Below are 20,325 nucleotides of genomic sequence, written 5' to 3'. Positions count from 1 at the left end.
TCAGGCGTCCAAATACTTTTGTCCATGTAGTGTTTATCCTTTGCATTAAGTCCAGTTAGGATAGATCTGAATCAGCCATGATATTCTTATAGTATTATAATGTCATTTATGTAATTGTACTGATATTAGCATAATAATAATGACTATACTACCACTATTAAAATCACAACTGGATCTGGATCCTGCAGCCAGAGTGAGCACATTATTGTTATTAATTATTGTTATTGTTATTGTTATTATTATTATTATTATTATTATTATTAATAATAATAATAATAATAATAATAATAATAATACTAGCATCAGATCTGGATCCAGTTCCGACTATTGGAGCTGGTTACACAGTAGAGGAGCCTGGTAACTGAAGGCTCTACTACGAGTAGGCCTGTGTTTTGGGACCGAAGTGATCTGTTGAGATGATGAGGTTCAACTCACTCTTTAAGATATGATGGGGCCTGATCCTTAAGTGCTTTATATGTAAAATGGAGGAGGATTATAAATTAAATTCTGAACTGTACAGGGAGTCAGTGTAGAGAAGCTAACACTGGAGTGATCTGGTCTCTCTTTCTAGTTCCTCTCAGAGCTCACGCTGCAGCATTTTCAATCAACTGCAGGGGTTTAACAGACTTATTGGAACAGAGCGATGCAGTAGTCCAATCTAGATGTAACAAATGCATTATCTAGTTTTTCCGGCATCCTTTAAAGACAAAATGTTTCTATTTTTAATGTTTTACAGGTGATGTGGAAATAAGTTTTTAGTGTGAATTAAATGACATGTGTCATAACTCTGGAACACAAATCTTTTATTTGAACAAACACTAAAAGCAGTTTTGTTCTAAATTCATGCAAATGTGCAGACAGAGCGACACGGTCTGAGACGGCGGAAATGCATTCATGCTGCCACGGCCTGTGTGTGGTGAACAAAACAGAGCAGCAGCCTGATGTTATTATTTCTGGATGAAGCAAAAACAAAAAGACATTTTCAAAGTGAGATGTCAGCAAAGGTTTGCGAACTATTACACAGGATATATTACAGAGGGCTTAAAGGACCTGTCTGCGGTGTGTTCTCACTGTGCCTCTGTGTCACACCGCTCCCCTAGGGGGAAAAAGTTTGCTGTGAAGGGAAGGGAGCTTTATGAGATATATATATTTATTTATTTTTATTTTTATTTTATTTTTGAGTACCTTTTTTAAGCATTATACCTTGGAGAGAAATCTGAGCTACATTTTAACTCTCTGATGCTTTAAAGGCTGTTTTGAGTGACAGTGCAAACAGACAGACTGAGCTTTTGATGTCGCTGCTAATGTGTTTTGTTGTTTTTCGTTGACATCACAATCAACATTTGAGTGCTAAAATCGCATATATGTTGCTCGAAATGTCACCTACACGCCATATACAACCTAATAGAATCAAAGGAGCAGTTGTTTCCCTCAATATTCCTAAAAGATCCTACTGTATACTTGGCCCTCAAATGCACTTCAAATGTTTTGATGACCAATCTTGTACTTGGGAGAGCATAATAAGTTAAATCCCATCAAGTGCAGAGTGATTCCTTTGATTTGTCACCCCACACCAGTCCATCGTATACCAGTCAGATGCATCACCTACATTGTGGGGATGAGTCCCTTCCAGCTCAGAGGCTCCCTGGCATCACGTATTGTCATCTTAGAGACATCAGAAAGTTTTCCACAGCAGAGAGCTGGCTCTCCCATGTTCCACGTTTAGCTGTGCTGTCACGCCGTGTCGCGCCCACTCAACACTATTCGCTACTTTAATTGCCAATCATTATGGCACGAGACCCTCCCTCACGGCTTGTTTTAACTGTAAATTGCACGTGGAAGATACAAGTGCTCCAAGAATACTGGCATGGGGTCTTTAAATATCGTTTGCCTGTGTGAGTATTTCTGCATGTGAGCTTTCATTTTCCCAACATGGGACACAGTGTAGCCACCGGTTGTGTTTTACTCATTGAATGTCAGTGTTTAGTAATCGAATCCTTTGACATGTGAGGACCTTTGCGACAACCAAAGAGAGCGGTGCCCCTTTTTGAAATGCTAATTGGGAGAATAGAAGCCGAATTCCACCCAGTGTGTATTGGCTGTGACACACGAGCTTTAGTATTCTGAACGTGTCCCCCTCTCTTTTCTCCCCTCCTCTCTACTTTGCCTCTATCTCCCTTTTTCAATCACCATGTTTCTTGCTGCCTCAATCATCAAAGGTCTGACTCAAAATGTACACTTGGAGGCGAGTACATTTGCTCATATATTCAGTGTATTGGCTTACACATTCCCCTCAGTAACCCAGACATATTCCTGCACATTTGTTAGCATTCAAAGCAGCCCCCGCGTTGACCGTGTCTCACCTTGAGCTGACAAGTCAATTTAGACTGGTGTTTTGGCTGAGGCCAGGTAAGTGCAGCCAGCAGACGTGCAACATCCGATCACATGAAGCAGAATGAGGCCGTTTACACAGAGGGTGTGATCGATGCCGAACGCGTGTGGTCGATGCGATGCAAAGTGCAAGATTTTATGCTCTGTCAGCATGTCCAGCTGTCACCGTGCAGTGATTTATTTCCCCCCCGCGTTTGTGTGCATTTCTGTAAGTGGATAATGGCACATTACGTTATGCATGTTGTGGATGTCAAACATGCTAAAATGAGTGCGTATACCTGGTAATTTAGAACATGAGTGAACCGACTATAAAAGGTTATGAATACCCATTCTAATTGCCAGTGGTTGGAAGAAATAAAAAACAGGAAGAAGAAAACAAAACAACAACAACAATACCATGGCACTCAGTGACGATGTTACACCTTTTAATGAGTCTTTTACTTTGGTCCCTCATTTAAATTCACAAGCATGTGAACAATTTAAAGCAGCTAATAAAATAAAGCAAGATGATATAAAACTACTGCGCACTGTCGTGTAAAATGTAAGGTTCCCTAAAAACATTAATGGCTAACGGCCAGAAGATGAATGTGTGTCTTTGTGTTGTGGCGGAAATGATGCTGGAATTTGCATCCTTGCCAATAATGAAGCGGACAAAGAAGAAATGAGTGTGTTCACGCAGGTCTTGTGTTCCTCTAATGCCGGTTGGAGCCCAAGTTGATAAAATCACACCTGCATTGCTGAGTTGTGGTTAAAACACACACACACACACACACACACACACACACAACATCATTTAAAACAAACTATATTAATTGATTGACAGAATCAATTAAGTAAATAACTGAAAGTATAATGCTAAAACAAACTGTATGAACGGTTGCTATTGATGTATTTATTGATGGATACTTAATTAATAATTATTGCTTCATAACTCAGGGATTATAGCAGACTGATTCTGGTTCTGTCACCATCACTAATATGACATTAGCAAGAGCAAATGTTTGGGTTGCCAGGTCTTGAAAATCCATATGGCCACAGCATACTTCATTGTGTGTGTATAAGTCTTTAATTAATCAACAAGAGCCCTCTAATGGACCGTTTGACCAATCAACCCCCCGAAAACAGCTGTAGAACATCTGGAATAAATCAAGAAGGAATTAGCCACTGTTGGTGCAGAGTAAATTGGTTATTGGAAGCAAGAATCCCTTAGCTTTTTATTAATGACTTACCAAAATGTATAACTACTACTATAATAAAGAGTCATGGGTTTTACATGTTCATAATGGGTACTCATATTTGCAGTCATAAATGTTAATAAGTCATTAATAAAAGGTCACTTCATTTAATTAGTTGTTTGACTGTTGGAAACCATTTCACTTACTATATAATTAGAGTCGAGCTCTGCAGTTGTTCTTGTCATTGCATTGCTAATAACTCATAGCTGGACTGAGAAATGTAAGTAAGGCGTGCTAGACCAAATTATACATTTAAGATGGGCCACATATTTTTGACATTATTCAGCACTAATTCCACCATAACCTTTCAGCATAATGTCAATCAAGTGGGCTGAGAGAGAACTAAACTTTTTGCACCACCTCTTAACTTTGTTTACAGCCTCTGGGAAATCTGGCAGACTTTGACCAGTCGCAGGGAAAAACCAGGTTAAATGAGACGTAAGAGTGAAACATAATAGCAGTGCCAGATGAAACTTGTTCATCTGTCTGTGCCCAGTAGGAGGAGCTCAGTATCAAGACCCCTGGTCCCAAAACATTAGTATTTAATGGCCTGCAGAAGAAACAGAAATATCCCTTTTTTTTAATACTTGATCCAAATTCTGAAAAATGATTTCAGATTCATTATGAAAGGCATTGATAACAGCTTTTATACAACTTGCCTTGTTGTAGAGTAGCACCCATGAATGTCCGAAAAACAGGTGTCCTATCATGTTACAAAAGAAGTGGTTATGTCACTCCTGTATCTATAGAAGATTCTCAGTGCTATTAAAAATATCGGTTGAATAAGATCCTAATATGCCGGGAGCTTTTGTTCCATAACGGAGCACAAGGTATTTTTTTAGACGCCAGAAGGTTCAGTGCCTGGTCATTGATTCATGAATATTCTTTAAAAAACCCTTTAGTCCTGCATAAATATATTATGGCCATTTGCTGCCACTTCACCACATTAATAACTGCACCTTTAAATGTCTCCCCATGCTACTCTCTGTGTGTTCTCCAGGTATTCTGCGTACTGCTGTGCCCGACATGGACAGGGAGACCCAGGACCAGTACCTGGTGCTGCTTCAGGCCAAAGACATGGGCGGCCACCTGGGTGGATTATCTGGGACTACCACTGTTACTGTCAAGCTCACTGATGTCAATGACAACCCACCACGCTTCACCCAAAGTGAGTTGCTTATCATTATATGTACAACCTCCCACCTATCACCTTACATACAGTACCGGTCTGTTCTCATTCTAAGAATTCTGCTGCACTGTCATGTCCCTCACGGTCGCCTTATAGAAGCACAGGGTGTCCTTCCGTGTAAGTACTGTCCTGTGTCTTGACTGGAGCGTCTACGCTGTGTTTTCTCGGGGATTAAAACATTGAAAATCGGTTACAAAGTTCGTTGTGTCTGTGGTCTCCCACGTTTTTAAAATCAAGTCAGATTTGAAACTCCTCTAGTATGAAGCAGAGGGACATGACAGTGCAGCAGTATATGCGGCTTGACATCAACTCACTCACCATGGAACCAAGTGCCACATTGAGGTTACTCTCATTATAACAATGAAGCATCAAGTGAGCCGTCAGTCATCGTATGGGTAACTTTTAATGACTTTGTTGTGCTGGTACTAACTTTCCAGCACTCATTACATTGCAAACACGTTGAGGAAAACAAATAGTTTATATAACGCCATTAACATTGTGTTTGTTTTGCCCCAGAAGGCACAAGAGTTCTCAGACCTTTATGACCCAGAGGTACTGGCAGGGTTTTTGCAGCAGTATTCAGGCAGAGGAGATTCCTCCAGGGCTGCAAAGTGCTTTATCAAACATTCATGTGCGGATTTCACTCTCCTGTGCAATGACAGATCACCTATTGCTTCCAACTGTGGCCGTGCAGATTATCGGAAGTAACTGAAGAGCACCTCTAATTAGGCTGACCTAACTAGCTTCCTAAGTAGCTGTTTGGTACCACTTAACTGGATGATGGTGTTTGTTATGATCAAGTGTGACGTTTGTGGATGGAAGAGGTCTTTGTCCTGTGTAGCTGTTTGAAATATACATTTTATAAAGTACACTGGGTCTTAATCCAGTGGTTTACACTGTTATTGCATTTAAATAGAATTTAGATTAAACTAGGGTAAGGTTCCATACCACTTTTTGTGTGTGATAAAATACCAATATCACAACTTTGGATTCCCACTGATACTGATGTCACTGCAATTACCTCTTTTATGACATTTGTGATGATGCATGTACCATCTAGGTATAACCAACCAACCATACTGCTCCAAATGCGTGGCAGAAATTCATTCTTCACAACATGTTTTGCTACAGCAAGTTTAGTGAAGCATGCACGTCATATTTTAGGGTTTATGGAACACATCATATTCTATTATTCTCCTTTTCCAAAGTGACCCAATCATTTTGGCCAGTATGGAACAGTAATAATACTGAGTAACATTATTGTTCCAGTCATAAATGATGCGATAAATCGTCCTTTAGTTATTCATAAGGAGGTTCGTGTGCTGACTCCTCTACCTTGTCTATGTTGGATGGAACACATTGATGTGTCTTAGAGCTCGACCTTTGTTTTACGTTGATGTGTGTGTGTGTGTGTCCTTTATTACATTCAGGAGGACACGGCAGTTATTCCCTCTGTGAATGATCAAGGGGACCAAGTGGCCTTGGTGGCCATGGTTATTTGACATCCTTTGCTTAATGTCATCCTGTAATTCCTCATCTCAGCTGCCCCTGTCTGTTCTGGGGTAATTGCTGACCTTCTTCCAATTAAAGTGCGCACACCTGAAGTTGGAATGTATAGCTTTTTCTAATATTGAGTCAGAGGAAAGATAATAAACAATTAAAATTGCTTTGTATTTGACCAGTTAGGTTTTACATGACAGCTAGTTTTACGTGATATGTGTAGCTACAGTATAAATACACAACCCATCAGGACCTACTGGACTGGGATGAGGGAATTATTATTATTATTTTTTTAGAACAGATAAACCCAGGTGCAGGCAAAGAAGAGGAGCTCAGGATGAGATAAGAAGATGGGCAGCCTGCAATGGTAAGCTTGGACTGTTGATTGAGAACCAGGAAAGTAGGCAGGGTCAGTTAGTGGTTGGGGTTGAAGGTCCACATTAAGGAAGAAGGTGAGGTGTGGAAGACTGGATCACACAGGATTGCAAGAAGGACAGGGATCATCAAGATTTCTTAAGGGCACAGGCAGTGGGAGCTGAATGTTGAACAGTAAAGGTTGTAACAAATCTGGCTCAGAGAGTTACAACACTGACAGCTGACTGAGTCCGTGATGTGGCAGAGTGGAGGTGGCAGTGGCTGAGCATTTATAGAGGTTTTATTATGTAACTGGTTCCAGCTGGTGGGTTCTGCTCTGGCTCCATCACACCTGTGTCTGCACACACACACACACATACACACACAGAGAGAGAGAGAGAGGAAAAGAGAAAGTCAGGGAGTGGCAACAATTGAGCGAGACACTGAACAGGAGGTGGATGTGCTGGCAGACAATGTCCCAGGAGCAGTTGTTGCTTTGAGTTGCTTTAAAGTCGAAAGTGACTCCACGACTGCACCAGGTGTCATTGTACACTGCAGCTCCACATCCAGCTGCTACAGCCACGTGTGTGCCCCCCCATTAAATTGTGACAAATTAGGTTCTAGCGATTCATATTCGCACTGTACCCATACACATTATTGACGTGGCCGATGGTAGCTCAGTGGTAGAGCGAGTCGTCTTTCAACTTGAAGGTTGTGGGTTTGATTCCCGACTCCGCTAGTCTATATGCCGATGTGTCCTTGGGGAAGACACTTTGCTCCTGACGGCTGTGCCGGCAACATGTGAATGGGTATGAAACATGAATGATAGAAAAATGCACTGCTGCACATAGTGTGAATGGGTGAATGGCAAAAACAAGATCAGCGCTATATCAATACAGAGCATTTACCATTATTGGATTACATAGTTATTGGAGAGAACTTTAATATGCGGTGAGTGTCTGGCAAGTTATAGGAATGTTATTTTTTCCTGACCTTTATTCAAATCTCACATTGGAAATATTGACATCATTAGAGAATGGAACCCCCAATAGCCAGCAACCACTTTCACTTACACTGAAGAAGCTTCTTGCATGAGACTTGAAACATCTTTAAGAAATCTACAAGTCCATTTGGTACATATTCACTGATGTCTTAAGAATGTCATAAACTATTCTCATTCAACTAGGTCATAGTTCTTCACAAGTTCTCCATCTACAACAAAACTGGGCTTACAGAGTTTCCTTAAGTCCAAAGACTTAAGACTTAGACTTAATATGAAACATGGATGTAGTTCTGCATTGCGGAACCTCAAGATTTGCAATTTGACCGGCACCATGTCAGTTTTTGAAAACTTCCCTCCTATTTTGTGGGCTTCACCTCTCAAACCAAAAGGCTACATCCATATAGTCTATGGTCAAACAATTTAACACTTGCCACATTTTAAGAGCAGGTGAATATATCATAGCAGAGAGATTGGCATGTGATGAGAGTTTCTATTCCAGCAGACTACATAATTGAATCCCTAAACTGAACTAATGATGTCCTGTGGTGAGAGGTTTGTTGGTCGCGTTGATTCTGCATCAAGGCTGGTGTTTTGGACTGAGCTGTGTTCAGAGCTAGAGGGCCACTTGGAGAGGAAAAAAACACAAAACAGGGCTTATTCTCAACTGTCTGGGTGATTAAGAGCCTCACACTACCAGCAGCTGCCCAGAAACCTCAGTCTACCAAACCTCCTGGCTGTTGCCTTTACTGGTCCTGGTGATGATGACTGATTGATGTTAGCCTACGCCTGGAGTGCGTTCATGTATAAATCGCACTCATATTCCCACATTTGTGTGTGTGTCGACTTCTCCTGTGCTTGTCTGTCTTTTTCTGTGTTCCAGCTCACACATAGACGTGTGCTCCCTTGTGCTCACACCATCAAAGCCAGCCACCTCAATGCTGTACTCAATTACACACCTAGGCTTTTAAAAAGACACCCTCAAATGGTGCTACCACATTTGCCCAAGGTCAACACCGCTTATTCCTCGTGGCATTTACCAGAGAGCGAGGATTACAATGGAGTGTGTGAACCAGGTATTGGCTGCACATTAACAAGAAGAAAAGCCAGGTGCTACTTCATGGGCTTGTCTTTTCATGGTGCACTGGATTTCCTCCCTGTGCAGGAACAGAGTGCGTTTGGTGTGTGTATGCTTGTGAACACTGTCATTGGACTTCTAATGACCAAGGGAGGCAATATAGCAGAGAGGGAGTCGGCCACTGTACAAATAGGAGTTTTTTTTTTTTGGTTAAATGATGAGTGGAGAATGTGGGATATTTTGAGATGCTTCATTGGCAAACATAAAGCTCTAACCACACTCTCCTTTGGGCCTCATTATCAAATGGTGTACACCATGCTCCAAATGTATTTGGACAGCATCACGCTGTTTGATGTTTTAGCTCATGGTGCGAGAAAAGCTTTAATTTTATTTTCATCCAAATCAAACGACTTTTTTTAAAGGAGCCGATGCTTATTGGACATTCTAAGGTGAATATTTAGATGCACGGTCAAAAAAGGGAATCATTTTTAGTGTCCTGCTTAATATTAGTCAAAGATTGTTTGAAGTCTTTATCCCAGAAATAACATTGGGCTTTTGATAGTGTATGTTCTCTCTGCATTTGCATTAATGCCTTACTTGACTACATGCCTGTATATATTTATTTTAAAGATGGATATTTTAAATAGTGTGCAAAAGTGGCCTTTCTATTACCGTCTCATTCCACATCAGCTGCTTGCCTGATTAGGCTCTTAATTATGGCAGTTCAGTGCAGAAAACATGCTCGGCTAATTGTCTAAGAGTAAACAGGGTAATCGGTAGCAAATCTCAATCTATCAGCTCTCGCTTACAAAGCCTCAGGGTAGGACAAGGTGAAGGTAATCCACAAGGAAATAAAGATGATGACACTTCCGCAGCATCGCGCTGTAAAGGCTGGTAATAGGGCTGTACCATGTTGTTGTTGGACTGATTTGAAATTCCATATGCTCGTATCCTTGTAGTCATTTATTCAGACATGTTTTTCCATGTTTACTGTAGCTGAATAATTTATGGCTGTGTGCACTCCACGGCTGAATTCTCTCAGGGATAAACTGAAGGCAGGAAATGTACCTAAAAATAAGATGACCAATACAAAGAACCTTTTTTTTTTTTCATCTTAAAGTGGGTGTGTTTTCTGAAATACCAAGACATTTCGAAAACAATCCCAGAAAACAAAAAAACAATCCCATAATTAGATTTTTAGATTTACTAGGGCTGACAATATTCCTCTATAATCCCATTCGAATTTCATTCTTCATTATTTTTAATATTCGAATTATATTCGCCGATGTATCTTTTCTGCAGCGTGGCTCGTCTGAGCTTCAGTCAGTTGAGAATTATATCTATGTCTATGAAATGTGCGGTGACTGTCACAAAGGCCTCTCCGTGGCAACTCTGGCGGTGATGGTCGTGCGGCTAAGAGCCGTATACCTTGGCTCAAGCTCTTGGATGAAGTCTTTGAAACAGGATATTAATCGGTCTCATGTCTTAGCAAATAAAACGTACAAGTTTGTCCGTGATAGCATTCTGACGAGCAGCTGTAAACTCTGACTTAAACTCTGCTAGTTTACCAGTGTTGGCAGGTGTCCCCTCCGGTTGCTCATGGTCGACTGATATTTCATTTCGACATTGCATATTCTGCAGATTACGATATCTTTATTTGTAATTTTTCAGTTTGTTGATGGAAAGCCAAAAACTTTCCACACATCGCTTTTTAGTGTGTGTTTTATCGCTGTTGTTTCTGACTGCGATTCAGAAAACGTTATTGTTCAGCGAGGGTCGTACGTGACCAGAGGAAAGATGTCCGGGCTTGAGTCACCACGTTCTAACATGTGTATTAATTATTTTTTTTTAAATACACATTCGTTTCCACAGCCCTAGCATTTACTGGTTTTGAAATCTTGTTTCCTTAATGGAGTTTGTCTCTCTCCCACACAAACACATTCTTTTTCTCATATAACTTGTGCTCTTTGAAAACCTCTGGTTGGTCTGCTCCGCCTGAAGCTCCGGTTTGAGGAGCTACAACTCGGTGACAAGTTCACAGACGGAGATGCAGGTGCTGCTTCCCGTTTTTATGTGGTTCCTCAACAACCTTGGTTTGCCAGTAGTGCCACATAAAAAGCTGAGGGAGCCATCACTCTCCCTGTGTTTGATGGATGTAAAGATAGATGCGCTGACAGATGACTAGCTAGGTAACGCCGAGAAGATCAGTGTCATTTTATGCACCGGGGAGATGAGACAGAGGGTGGGAAGAGAGAGGGGGAGTAGTTCTGAGAGAGCGTTATCATAAATATTACTAATTCATTTCCCTGGAGAGCAAGAGTGTAAAAGAGAGAGTGTAATTGGGAGGAGATAGAGAGGGAGAAAGAGGAGGTGTGTACCAGGGATTGTTCATCTTTGTGGGTCTATTCAATGCATAAGTGTGTGCTTTATTTTGTGTATGTTGTTCTTGAAAAAAAAAAAAAAAAAGGGAGCGATGGTGTAGGCCAGGAAATGTGTGATAAAGTTGTCAGAGGATGAAGACAAAGGGGAATAAGCAAAGAGGGAGTGGGTGAGAATAGCAGAGGAATGTGTGTGTTCAAGACCGTGGAGTGGGGGTGTGAATGAAACTCAGGAGGAGGAATGGAGGTATTATGTCCTTTAGAGAGAAAAGAATAAGAGGAGTGCAAACAACAAAGAAGGATGAGTGGGTGAGCTAAGAGAGTAATCACACATTGGTTTAATGCTGTAACCTTGTGAGCGTTTTCTTCGTCTGTGAGCTTCCTTTTCAGCTGATGAAATCTACCACGACCTTTTTGTTTGCTTTTTTGAATTGTATTCACAATTATTTGATCAAAGAAAATACAAAATAATGTCTGTTTCAATCGACCACACATTATGAGCGTTACAGGGCGACCACTTCCTACGTAATTCCCTGTGTTGCCGCGTGATAGCAAAAATGATTGCTATGGTCACCTGGGAGCACAGGTCACTTCTGAACAGTTATGTGCCATAATTGGACTCAAGCCATACACGCTTCAAGCCACTAATCCCCCGTGTGTCACCTTAAAAGCAAAAAACAGAAGGAAACGACAGGTCTTCTGAACAAAAAGTCTACTTTTGTATCAGCTGAAGTGGAGCTGAGTCGAGGGCAACGAGATCAGCGTCTCATGCATGCCCATCATCCACTTGTTAGGGAACTTAGCAGATTGTGTTTCTGCAATAACATCATGTGTTGATGTTGTGATACCCTCACATCCCTCACAGTTAATTTGGTTTAACAATCATTTACTTATTTAGCAATCGAAGCTGAATACCTAAACCCCAACCTTTACCCTACGCTTAGTCATAAGCGTAAAAAAATGGATTTTTTTAAGTTGTGAAGAAAAACCTGAAACCATAGAAAGACGCACACACACACACACACACACACACGTACTGACTTCACACACTCAGTACCCTTGTGTCCCTTATCACACTGTCTCCCATCTGTTTTGTGTGTTTTTTTTTTTTAAAAAGTCTCTCAGTGGAATTAAATTTTTACTCCATGTGGCAGAAATAGTCTATGCTGAGAAATCGCTCTTTGTCAAACCATCCACTTTCACCGTCCAACTACAAAGTACTGGAGCTGTTGTTAATGAACATTTGCATTCAAAGCCAGAAATACTCTCGTTTCCTGGGGTTAATAGGTTTCTTCATACCTCTCTTTAATAATGGATAATTTGTAATGCTGTTTTAATGTTAAATGAAGTCCTTTCTCTTCAGCAATGGCATACGACACAGAACGTGTGCATGTGAAATAAAATTGTCGTTATAGACTAAACAGCCACCAGTGCTGGCAGCTACTCAGCCTCCATCATTTTCTGTTTTATCCTCTTTAGTAGCCTTATCACATTCAATAAAATCCAATGCTTATCGAAAATAGCTTGTGTCCTCTTCTATAGGGCATTGATAATGAATTGAGTGAAACGGCATGACTAATGTGCGTTTGTGGACTAGTAATGGGCTCATCAAAGTTACGGGACACACGCGTAGGGCCAATCCAGGCCAACGCCGCTGCCCACGTTCCTGTCGTCCTGTCCAATGATCGCCACCCACACACCGACGTCTCCCATTGTTTGCACTGGCGCGAGAATGAAGTGAAGCCGGCACTCTTTAGAATGCATGAAAGCAAGTCCTGGGGGCAAGTTCACCAAAGCGTGAAGGAGGGAAGAGGGAGACAACTGGATGGAGGGGATAGAGATGGGCGGGGGAAACGGAAAGAGTAGAGGGGAGAGAAGCCAGTGCTAATGCTCCATGGTGACAGTGATAATCAGGCTTGCTGAAAATCACTTCATCTCACACAGAGCTGGAGGGATGCTGGTAAATGGAATGGAGCAGGTTTTCAATGCTGTGTTTCATGGACTTGATAGAGACTGATGTATCTGCATGCTGTATTTTCTGCATGTACTCTCAATATGAAAAACAGGAGATGGTGCTGAGGCTTAAAAAGTCTTCCCTGAAATTACTCCTTCAGAGCTCAACGCACGATTCGGCCTGCTATCGTGCTGCCCTGGAGTCAGTAGTTGCACAGTACAGAGATCTGCTTGGTTCCATACCCTGGTTGGGTATGAATACTGCTGCAGAGCACTGACTGTATCGTGTGTGTGTGTGTGTGTGTGTGTTTGCGTGCACACGTCATTTGTCAAGTGGGTGCACAAGTGTTGGAGTAGTAGGGCCAGTCAGCCTTGTAGGAAGTGTCTTTTTGTTCTATTAGCTGGCTCTCTCCTGTTCTTCTGCACTTATACAACAAATGAGGCTTTACACTGACGTTAGAGCTACATCAAACAGGCGGCTCCTGTGAGGAATCGGCACGCAGCGCTCCCTGATGAGCTTCTCCCCCACAATGCTGTGCAGCCAAAGGAGCCTGCAGAAGAGACGTTCTTTGTGCAGTAATCTGTACAACACAAGTTTTCCAATAGGCCTAAATGTTGGCAATCCACCCTCATGGAGGAGTCGTAACATCTTCACACTCAGAGAATTTTCATTCTTACAACTTGCTCTGCCATCACTGGGGAAAAACAGACATTTAAAGCTTAATTAAAATCACCCAAACAGTGTCTCTTCTAAGTGTATAAGCGCTGGTTCCTGGGGAAATTAGGTGAGTCTAACACACCTTGTCCGGCATTGCCTATGCCCCTTTTTTCCCTTTTAGGGAACATGCAGGAAAAGCAGGGAAAAATGGGTACAAAAAGAAAGTCCTGACATTTTTTTATTCTCTTACATTACTTTTTCATCACACCTGCTTCCTCACACAGAATAATAAGAGTTAAAGCCATTCTCTTTTTAGCCAAGCCATCAGTGAGCCATGGCGAGCAAAGGGAGAAGGTGATTTCCATGTTAATGGGAATCTTCCCAGCAGTGTCTGAAGCTTTCCTTTCCTTTCCTTTCCTTTCCTTTCCTTTCCTTTCCTTTCCCTCCAAAAACTCCTTGGTCGCCTCCTGTTTGCTTTGTGCTTACCTAACATTAGGTGCTGTCGCCCCCAAGCACTCAGTCTCTCTGCTCTTGTCTTGCAATGCTCCCTTTCACCTTTCAGCCTCCGTTTGCTTCTTCTCGTGTCCTCTGCTCCCTCACTCTCTTCTTCTCTCTGTCGAGCTTGATGAATGGAGTCGCTGGACTGTGAGCGGCACATCCTTGGCGGGGTGTGGCGGGCCATTGCTGGCTGTCTCACATCACTGTGCATCTCTCTTTCATTTCGCGTGCCTCTCATGTTGGCATACACAAGTGCAAATCTCGAGCCTGTCAAAATGGATCCTTGGAAAGAAGTTCGACAGAAACGAACACTTTCTGAGACTCTTTTTAATCCCTTACACTGCGGCTGCGGAACTACATTGGTGTTCACTTGTGCAATCCTCACTTTTTCTTTCTGAAGATCCCTGAGCAGCCAACTAAACATGCTCCCTCAGGTTTTTGCCATCCCCTCCTGCCCTCTCCACCCTCTTGACCCTCCTCTCCTCAGCCTCCTGCAGACACAGCTGAAACGGGCCAGCAGGTCACCTCCCTCCAGATATTCTAAGCAGTTCCATCCACTATACAGTCTCTGTCAGAAAGACAGTGGTGGGTAAACTGCTCTGCTGCAGGGGTGCAAAATAAATTGCCTCAGCCCTGCACTCTCATACCTTATACATAAAGGCTTGCAAGGCCAAACCAAGTGCTGCTCAGAAACTTAACATCATCTTTGTGAATCAGGAAAAACGTCTTTCCATATAAGGTAAACAGATGATGACTCTGGGAGCTGAGCATGTGGAAAGTCGTGCTCGTTGTGACCTGTGGCCAAAAGGGAAGGCTCATTTCTGCCACGAGGAATCTTTCCATTTAAACTATAAAAAAACACCTAGGTCGATGACGTCAGGGAGCGTTGTTGAAGCATTGGTCGGGAAGAATTGTTGTTCTGCCTTCAAAGCTCTCCTGTACAGCATGAGCGCTTTGGCAGCAGACCAACAGCAAACAGCAATGAGTAATCATGATCCAGTGAATTTTTTTACTCACTCTCATGTTCCATAGAGGGTTTGCCCCAGAAGTATAGAATAGTAAAGCTACAGAATTATAAATACAAATAAAACAGTCTGTTACCTTGAATATGAACGTGTAGGGATTTAGCCTTTTCATTCTTTTGATATTTTATCTTTGAGTGTATTTTTATTTTGATCTACTATTTCTGAAAGCCGTCTCTGAATTGGCGCATGTCAATCACATCTGAAGCATGTAAATAACTTGTGTTTAAATGTAGAACCACAAAATGAATGCAGTGTAAATATAACAGATTCTGTCCGGACTTGTGTGTATGCACTTGCACAATAAACATTTTGAGGAGGTACTATGGTAATGGAAAACGACGTGTCTTAGAGCAGGGGCGTCAAACATACGGCCCGGGGGCCAGAACCGGCGACGCCAGAGGGTCCAATCCGGCCCACAGGATGAATTTGTTAAAATTTCACACTAATCTAAACGTAATGTCAAATGCTCCAGATACCCGTGACTAAATGTTTGTGCCTTTATAGATCCATTGTGCTGTGTAAATAGTAAATTTAGGCATGATATTGTTGAAATTGCACTTTCTCAAGAAATTTCATGTTTTGTAAAAATATCCTTCATTAAATGTAAAACAAAGGAGAAAAAAACAAAGGAGTTCTTGTTGTTCATAGGTTATTATGCTATTATTGTACTATTTTTACTGGTCCGGGCCCCCTTGAGATCAAATTGTGCTGTATGTGGCCCCTGAACAAAAATGAGTTTGACACCCCTGTCTTAGAGTATAGCGCTGAGAAGTGCTAGAACTGTATAATGGAAAAGTGGCAAAAGGTGACATTAACTTTTTTTTTTTCAATCACATGTAACATCATCGCCACAAGCAGGTGTGACTTGTTGTTGGATGTGGATGAACAAACGTTCCATGATTTGGATTCCGAACCTAAGGGTGCAGGGAAAACAAAACTGGAGGGAGACAGAAGGCTGGTGCACGCTTGGTGGAGTAATCAAACTGTTCTCACACCTCTAAACTATTCACGATTGCACCATCTTGGAAGTGCGAATGGAAATGTCCACTTGGTTTCAAGTAATTATGTCTGTCTCAGTTTTGCTTTTTTTTTTCTGTAAGTAGTGTTTTTTCGCTTCAACAACGCCGTTGAGACTGAGCACCTGCACTGTCATTGTTTTTACACAACTATGCAAAAGCTCCCGTGTGGTTTAGCACATTGTAACCGCTGCACTTGCAATTACGGGTTCAATTCTCACCAGGCTCATTTTGCCACAGTGCATGAATGCAGAGTACACTGCTTTGCATAAAATGCCAGAGTGCCGAAGACTAGTTTACAGAAGTAATCTGCAACACATAAACTGCTTAAAATATACTGTAGTTATGTGTGTGAAAGGGAATTACTTATTAAATAAGTAGCATATTTCACTGTTAGCGACTGTTATTTTAAGATGTGTGAAAACAAAACAGTTAAACACCAGGGTAGCGCAATAAGACCATTACAGTAGCTGCAAAGCATTGCTATTTTATTATGATTAGATTAATGTCTTCTCTTCTCTTCTCTTCTCTTCTCTTCTCTTCTCTTCTCTTCTGATCCATCGTGGATAATATTTGTCTCGGAGTAGGAATTGAATCTTACCGGACCAAACTTCTCAAAGCGATGCATTTTTAATCACACGTCTTTGGCTGCGAGGACGAGCTTCTCATCAACCTTTCTTTTTGGATCACATTATGTAAATCACGTTGTACAGACAAAATATTAAATTTAGGTCTTGTTGAATTATTATTATTTTTCCGTTCTTCTCTCGTCATCTCATTCTCATTTGCTGGACACAGTGTTTTGACAAATTGATGCTTTTTTTTTTTTCGTCTCAAGAAGGAAGCATTTCTTATCTCAGTAAATCCATGTCCAGTCTGCTCTCTGTCTCTGGGCCGGAGCGACAGCTTTTGTTAATTAAACCTGACCGCTGGATGTTCCTGCTCTGGGAAATGTTCCTTGAAAAATGGAAAATTTGATTCCCTAAAATAATTTGACTAATTACATGTGGCTCCAATGCTCTGTTGTATTTGCAAAAGAGTATTAATGATTACTGTGGAAACCTAAACAGTTCAGTAATAGGCAATAATTTCCAATAATTGTTATGCCCTAATTAAGTTTTACATCATCAATGTTGCGGTAAAAGATGAAGGCTTTGAAATGAAGGGAGAAACTAATTAAAGTGGAGGTGGCTAGAACCAGAATGCTTTTTCTTTATCGTTTTATTTTCTCTTCCCATCTGTTTCTCTTGCTCTGTATTAATATTTCATCTAAAGTTCAATGCTTTCTGCTTCACTAGACAGTAAAATCACTGCTGGAGACAATGCTCTCACTCACCCCGACACCCCCTTCTGCTTCTCACCCACCCCCCCCTCCTTCATTCTGCTCTCAGCTGCATGGCCCATTTTTCCTCATTGTTTCTTCCCTTGACCTCTCACTGTACATTTCCTCGCCCTCAGGTAGAGTCGAATGTTAAAGTTGATTCTAACCGTCACCAGTCAGTCATTCAGCCAACCACCATGCCACTTTTACCATTTTGTCACTGTAAAGTTTTTCATCCTATAGTTTGGAATTAAATGAAAATTAAATGAAGCTGCTTTAGAAAGCTCAATTATGTAAGTTATTAGGACATATTTGCTTCGTTTTAGCCGTTCCTGAACCAGCACTAATGCAGGATTGAGATAATACGGTCATGGAGTCGAGTCGCCATTGTTTTGCTCGGTTTGCACTTAGGCACCCGAGTGTGCCCACGCCGGCATGTAAGTACACGCATTCACATACTAATGGACTAATGGACATGCATGCACACACACTCAGGCACACCCTGACTTTTTTTTCCCTCCTACTCCATTCGACATTAGAACAGAGCTCTAATCGCTAATAGGTAATGGCTGACCTCTCTGTGCAAGTCAAGTTAAACAGCAACAGGCCCTGGAACCTGTAAAGGAAAAGTGCATCACTTATTGTTATGTTTCCATGCACAATTAAGTCGAGTTAAGGGTGTAGCTCTACTACAGCGTTCAGTTGAACTAGTGTCCTTCTCCCAGGATACAAGAACTAGTGGAAAACGATTTATTCGGTCATGTATGTCTTCCTCCGCTCCACTAGGGGGCCTTTTCAGCTTGTTAATACTTTTGGGTTTCAGTTTAGCATGTGGCCAGTCGTCCAACAAATGTACCGGTCAGATTTTCATCATGTTTTTGTCGCAGTTGTCTTCCTTGTACTGGCTTCTGTTGTTTCCAGGTATGAGCCGGAGGTGAGAACTGTGGCACATGTGCAAGCTTGAGTCCAACTGAACGTGCCACAGCACTTTGACTCCTAATTGCACTTACATCTGGGTGTGTTAGTCCAAGTGTACACAATTCACTTCAGTGCAAATTCAGTTGAACTAACATATAATGTTAAAAACTAATTTTATTAGTTTTTAATAATAAAAAAAATAATAAATTAATAAAATTAAACTTTAAACTTAATATTTACATGCGTTTTAAAAGTCCAGTTTTAGTTGGATTAAATGCTCAAATGTCAGTTTCATTATCAACCCTGTTCTCATTATGAGAGATGGTGTCACTTTCACTTCCACTCTGACTATTTGCAGTTCAATTCAACCCTGTTGTTTGGGAAGAATAAAAATTTTGCCTAGAACAGCATCTTTGTTTTCCTCTTTCCATTCCTGCCCCCGCTCCCTCTCTCTCCCTCTCTCTCTCTCTCTCTCTCTCTCTCTCTCTCTCTCTTGTCTCCAGCACTCATGATGTCTCCTAAATCACACTCTCCTTGCCTCCATCCTCCCTTTCGTCTCTGGCCTTTTCTGTTAAGCCCTCTTGAGAGGCAAGTGCCCATGTATTGGACTTCCCCCTAAATGCATGCAGATTTTATTCAGGCTATTTTCAAAACCAGTGCGTGCGCTTCAGCCAGCTAGACATTTTTTTAATGACTCCTCTAACTCGACGCCTTCCACCACCACTACCACCGGCAGCAGCAGCAATACAAGGAACATGCCTCCTCTGCTTCAGATAAGATGTGTCACATGGGCCTTTTCTTTTACAATCCCCACTCAGTCCTCTCCTCCTCTTCCGTCCAAGTACTTTTAAAGCAGAGGCCCCAGTCTGCAAAAGCCTTCAAAAAGTGATTCCCTGCTGGTTCCTCACCCTTCACAATTCTCTATCTCCACCCATGTCCCTGTCATGTAGCATCTCTCATTTCACATTCATCTGTCTTCTTCCACTCGTCCCCCTCCTCCCTTAGATCATTCCCTGTCCCCTTCCCAGCTGCAACCCGGCAGTTTGTCAGTGTAATCGCCTTTTCTGCACTTTTAAACCTGCATTAAACTGGAGTCTTCCTAATTAACAATCACCACCCGACTTTGCACTTTCGTTTCCAGCCAATCCCCCTGCCTACATGGCCCCATTCATCCTATCACCGTAGTCCCAGACCAGCTGTAATGTACCTTATTTGGCAGGGGGAATCAGAACAGGACAGTGAAATAGACATGAAGAGAGTGTCTTCATGTCTGTAAAGTATCATCCAAATGTAGCTCAGGGGGGCCTTCCATCTTCTCTCCCTGGCACAATTATGGCTACCTCAGTGGGGAGTACCTATATTAGTGAGACATGAGGCACTGAACCAGTGCGACCATGCTGTTTCCTCACAGCCAGCTCTAATGGCTTTACCTGCGTGAACAAAGGCAGTGGACAGATCCCATTTGCTCTCCATTTTCGTTCGATTTTCGTGCGACTTTTATCAGGGACCTGCACGGCTTGTTGAGGGTCTTTATGAGCTGATCGAGGTGGGATTCTCTCCCTGCCACCCACCTTTTTACTATCCTCTCCCCCACACCTCCACCCTGCCGGATCCTCCAGTCCATCACGGGTGGAAAAGATGTTATGATTGTGTTGCTAGCCGCTCTCCTGAGTGAGCGGAAACCTGATAATGACTGGGTCTAGTCTACTCCGCCAACATCACACCCCCCTTGTCACTGTCCTCGTGAGCACTGCCTGTGTGTGACAAGAGTGTATTAGACAGAGCGCGGCTGGAGCACTCTGCCGCTGTGC

At 42.0% G+C, this 20,325-nt stretch overlaps 1 protein-coding gene across 3 annotated transcripts in view; it reads left to right on the top strand.

The window, feature by feature from the left end:
• The window catches only part of LOC131461274 (uncharacterized), a 141,445-nt gene that overhangs the window by 82,803 nt on the left and 38,317 nt on the right, over positions 1-20,325 (top strand). For all 3 annotated transcript variants that reach the window (XM_058632416.1, XM_058632405.1, XM_058632425.1), the window contains exon 5: positions 4,627-4,794. In XM_058632416.1, the coding sequence (XP_058488399.1) occupies positions 4,627-4,794 (168 nt within the window). The remainder of the gene's footprint in view (positions 1-4,626; positions 4,795-20,325) is intronic.

Source organism: Solea solea, chromosome 1 (genome assembly GCF_958295425.1).
Source record: "Solea solea chromosome 1, fSolSol10.1, whole genome shotgun sequence".
Classification (NCBI taxonomy): domain Eukaryota; kingdom Metazoa; phylum Chordata; class Actinopteri; order Pleuronectiformes; family Soleidae; genus Solea; species Solea solea.
This window is presented reverse-complemented; position numbering and strand designations above follow the sequence as displayed.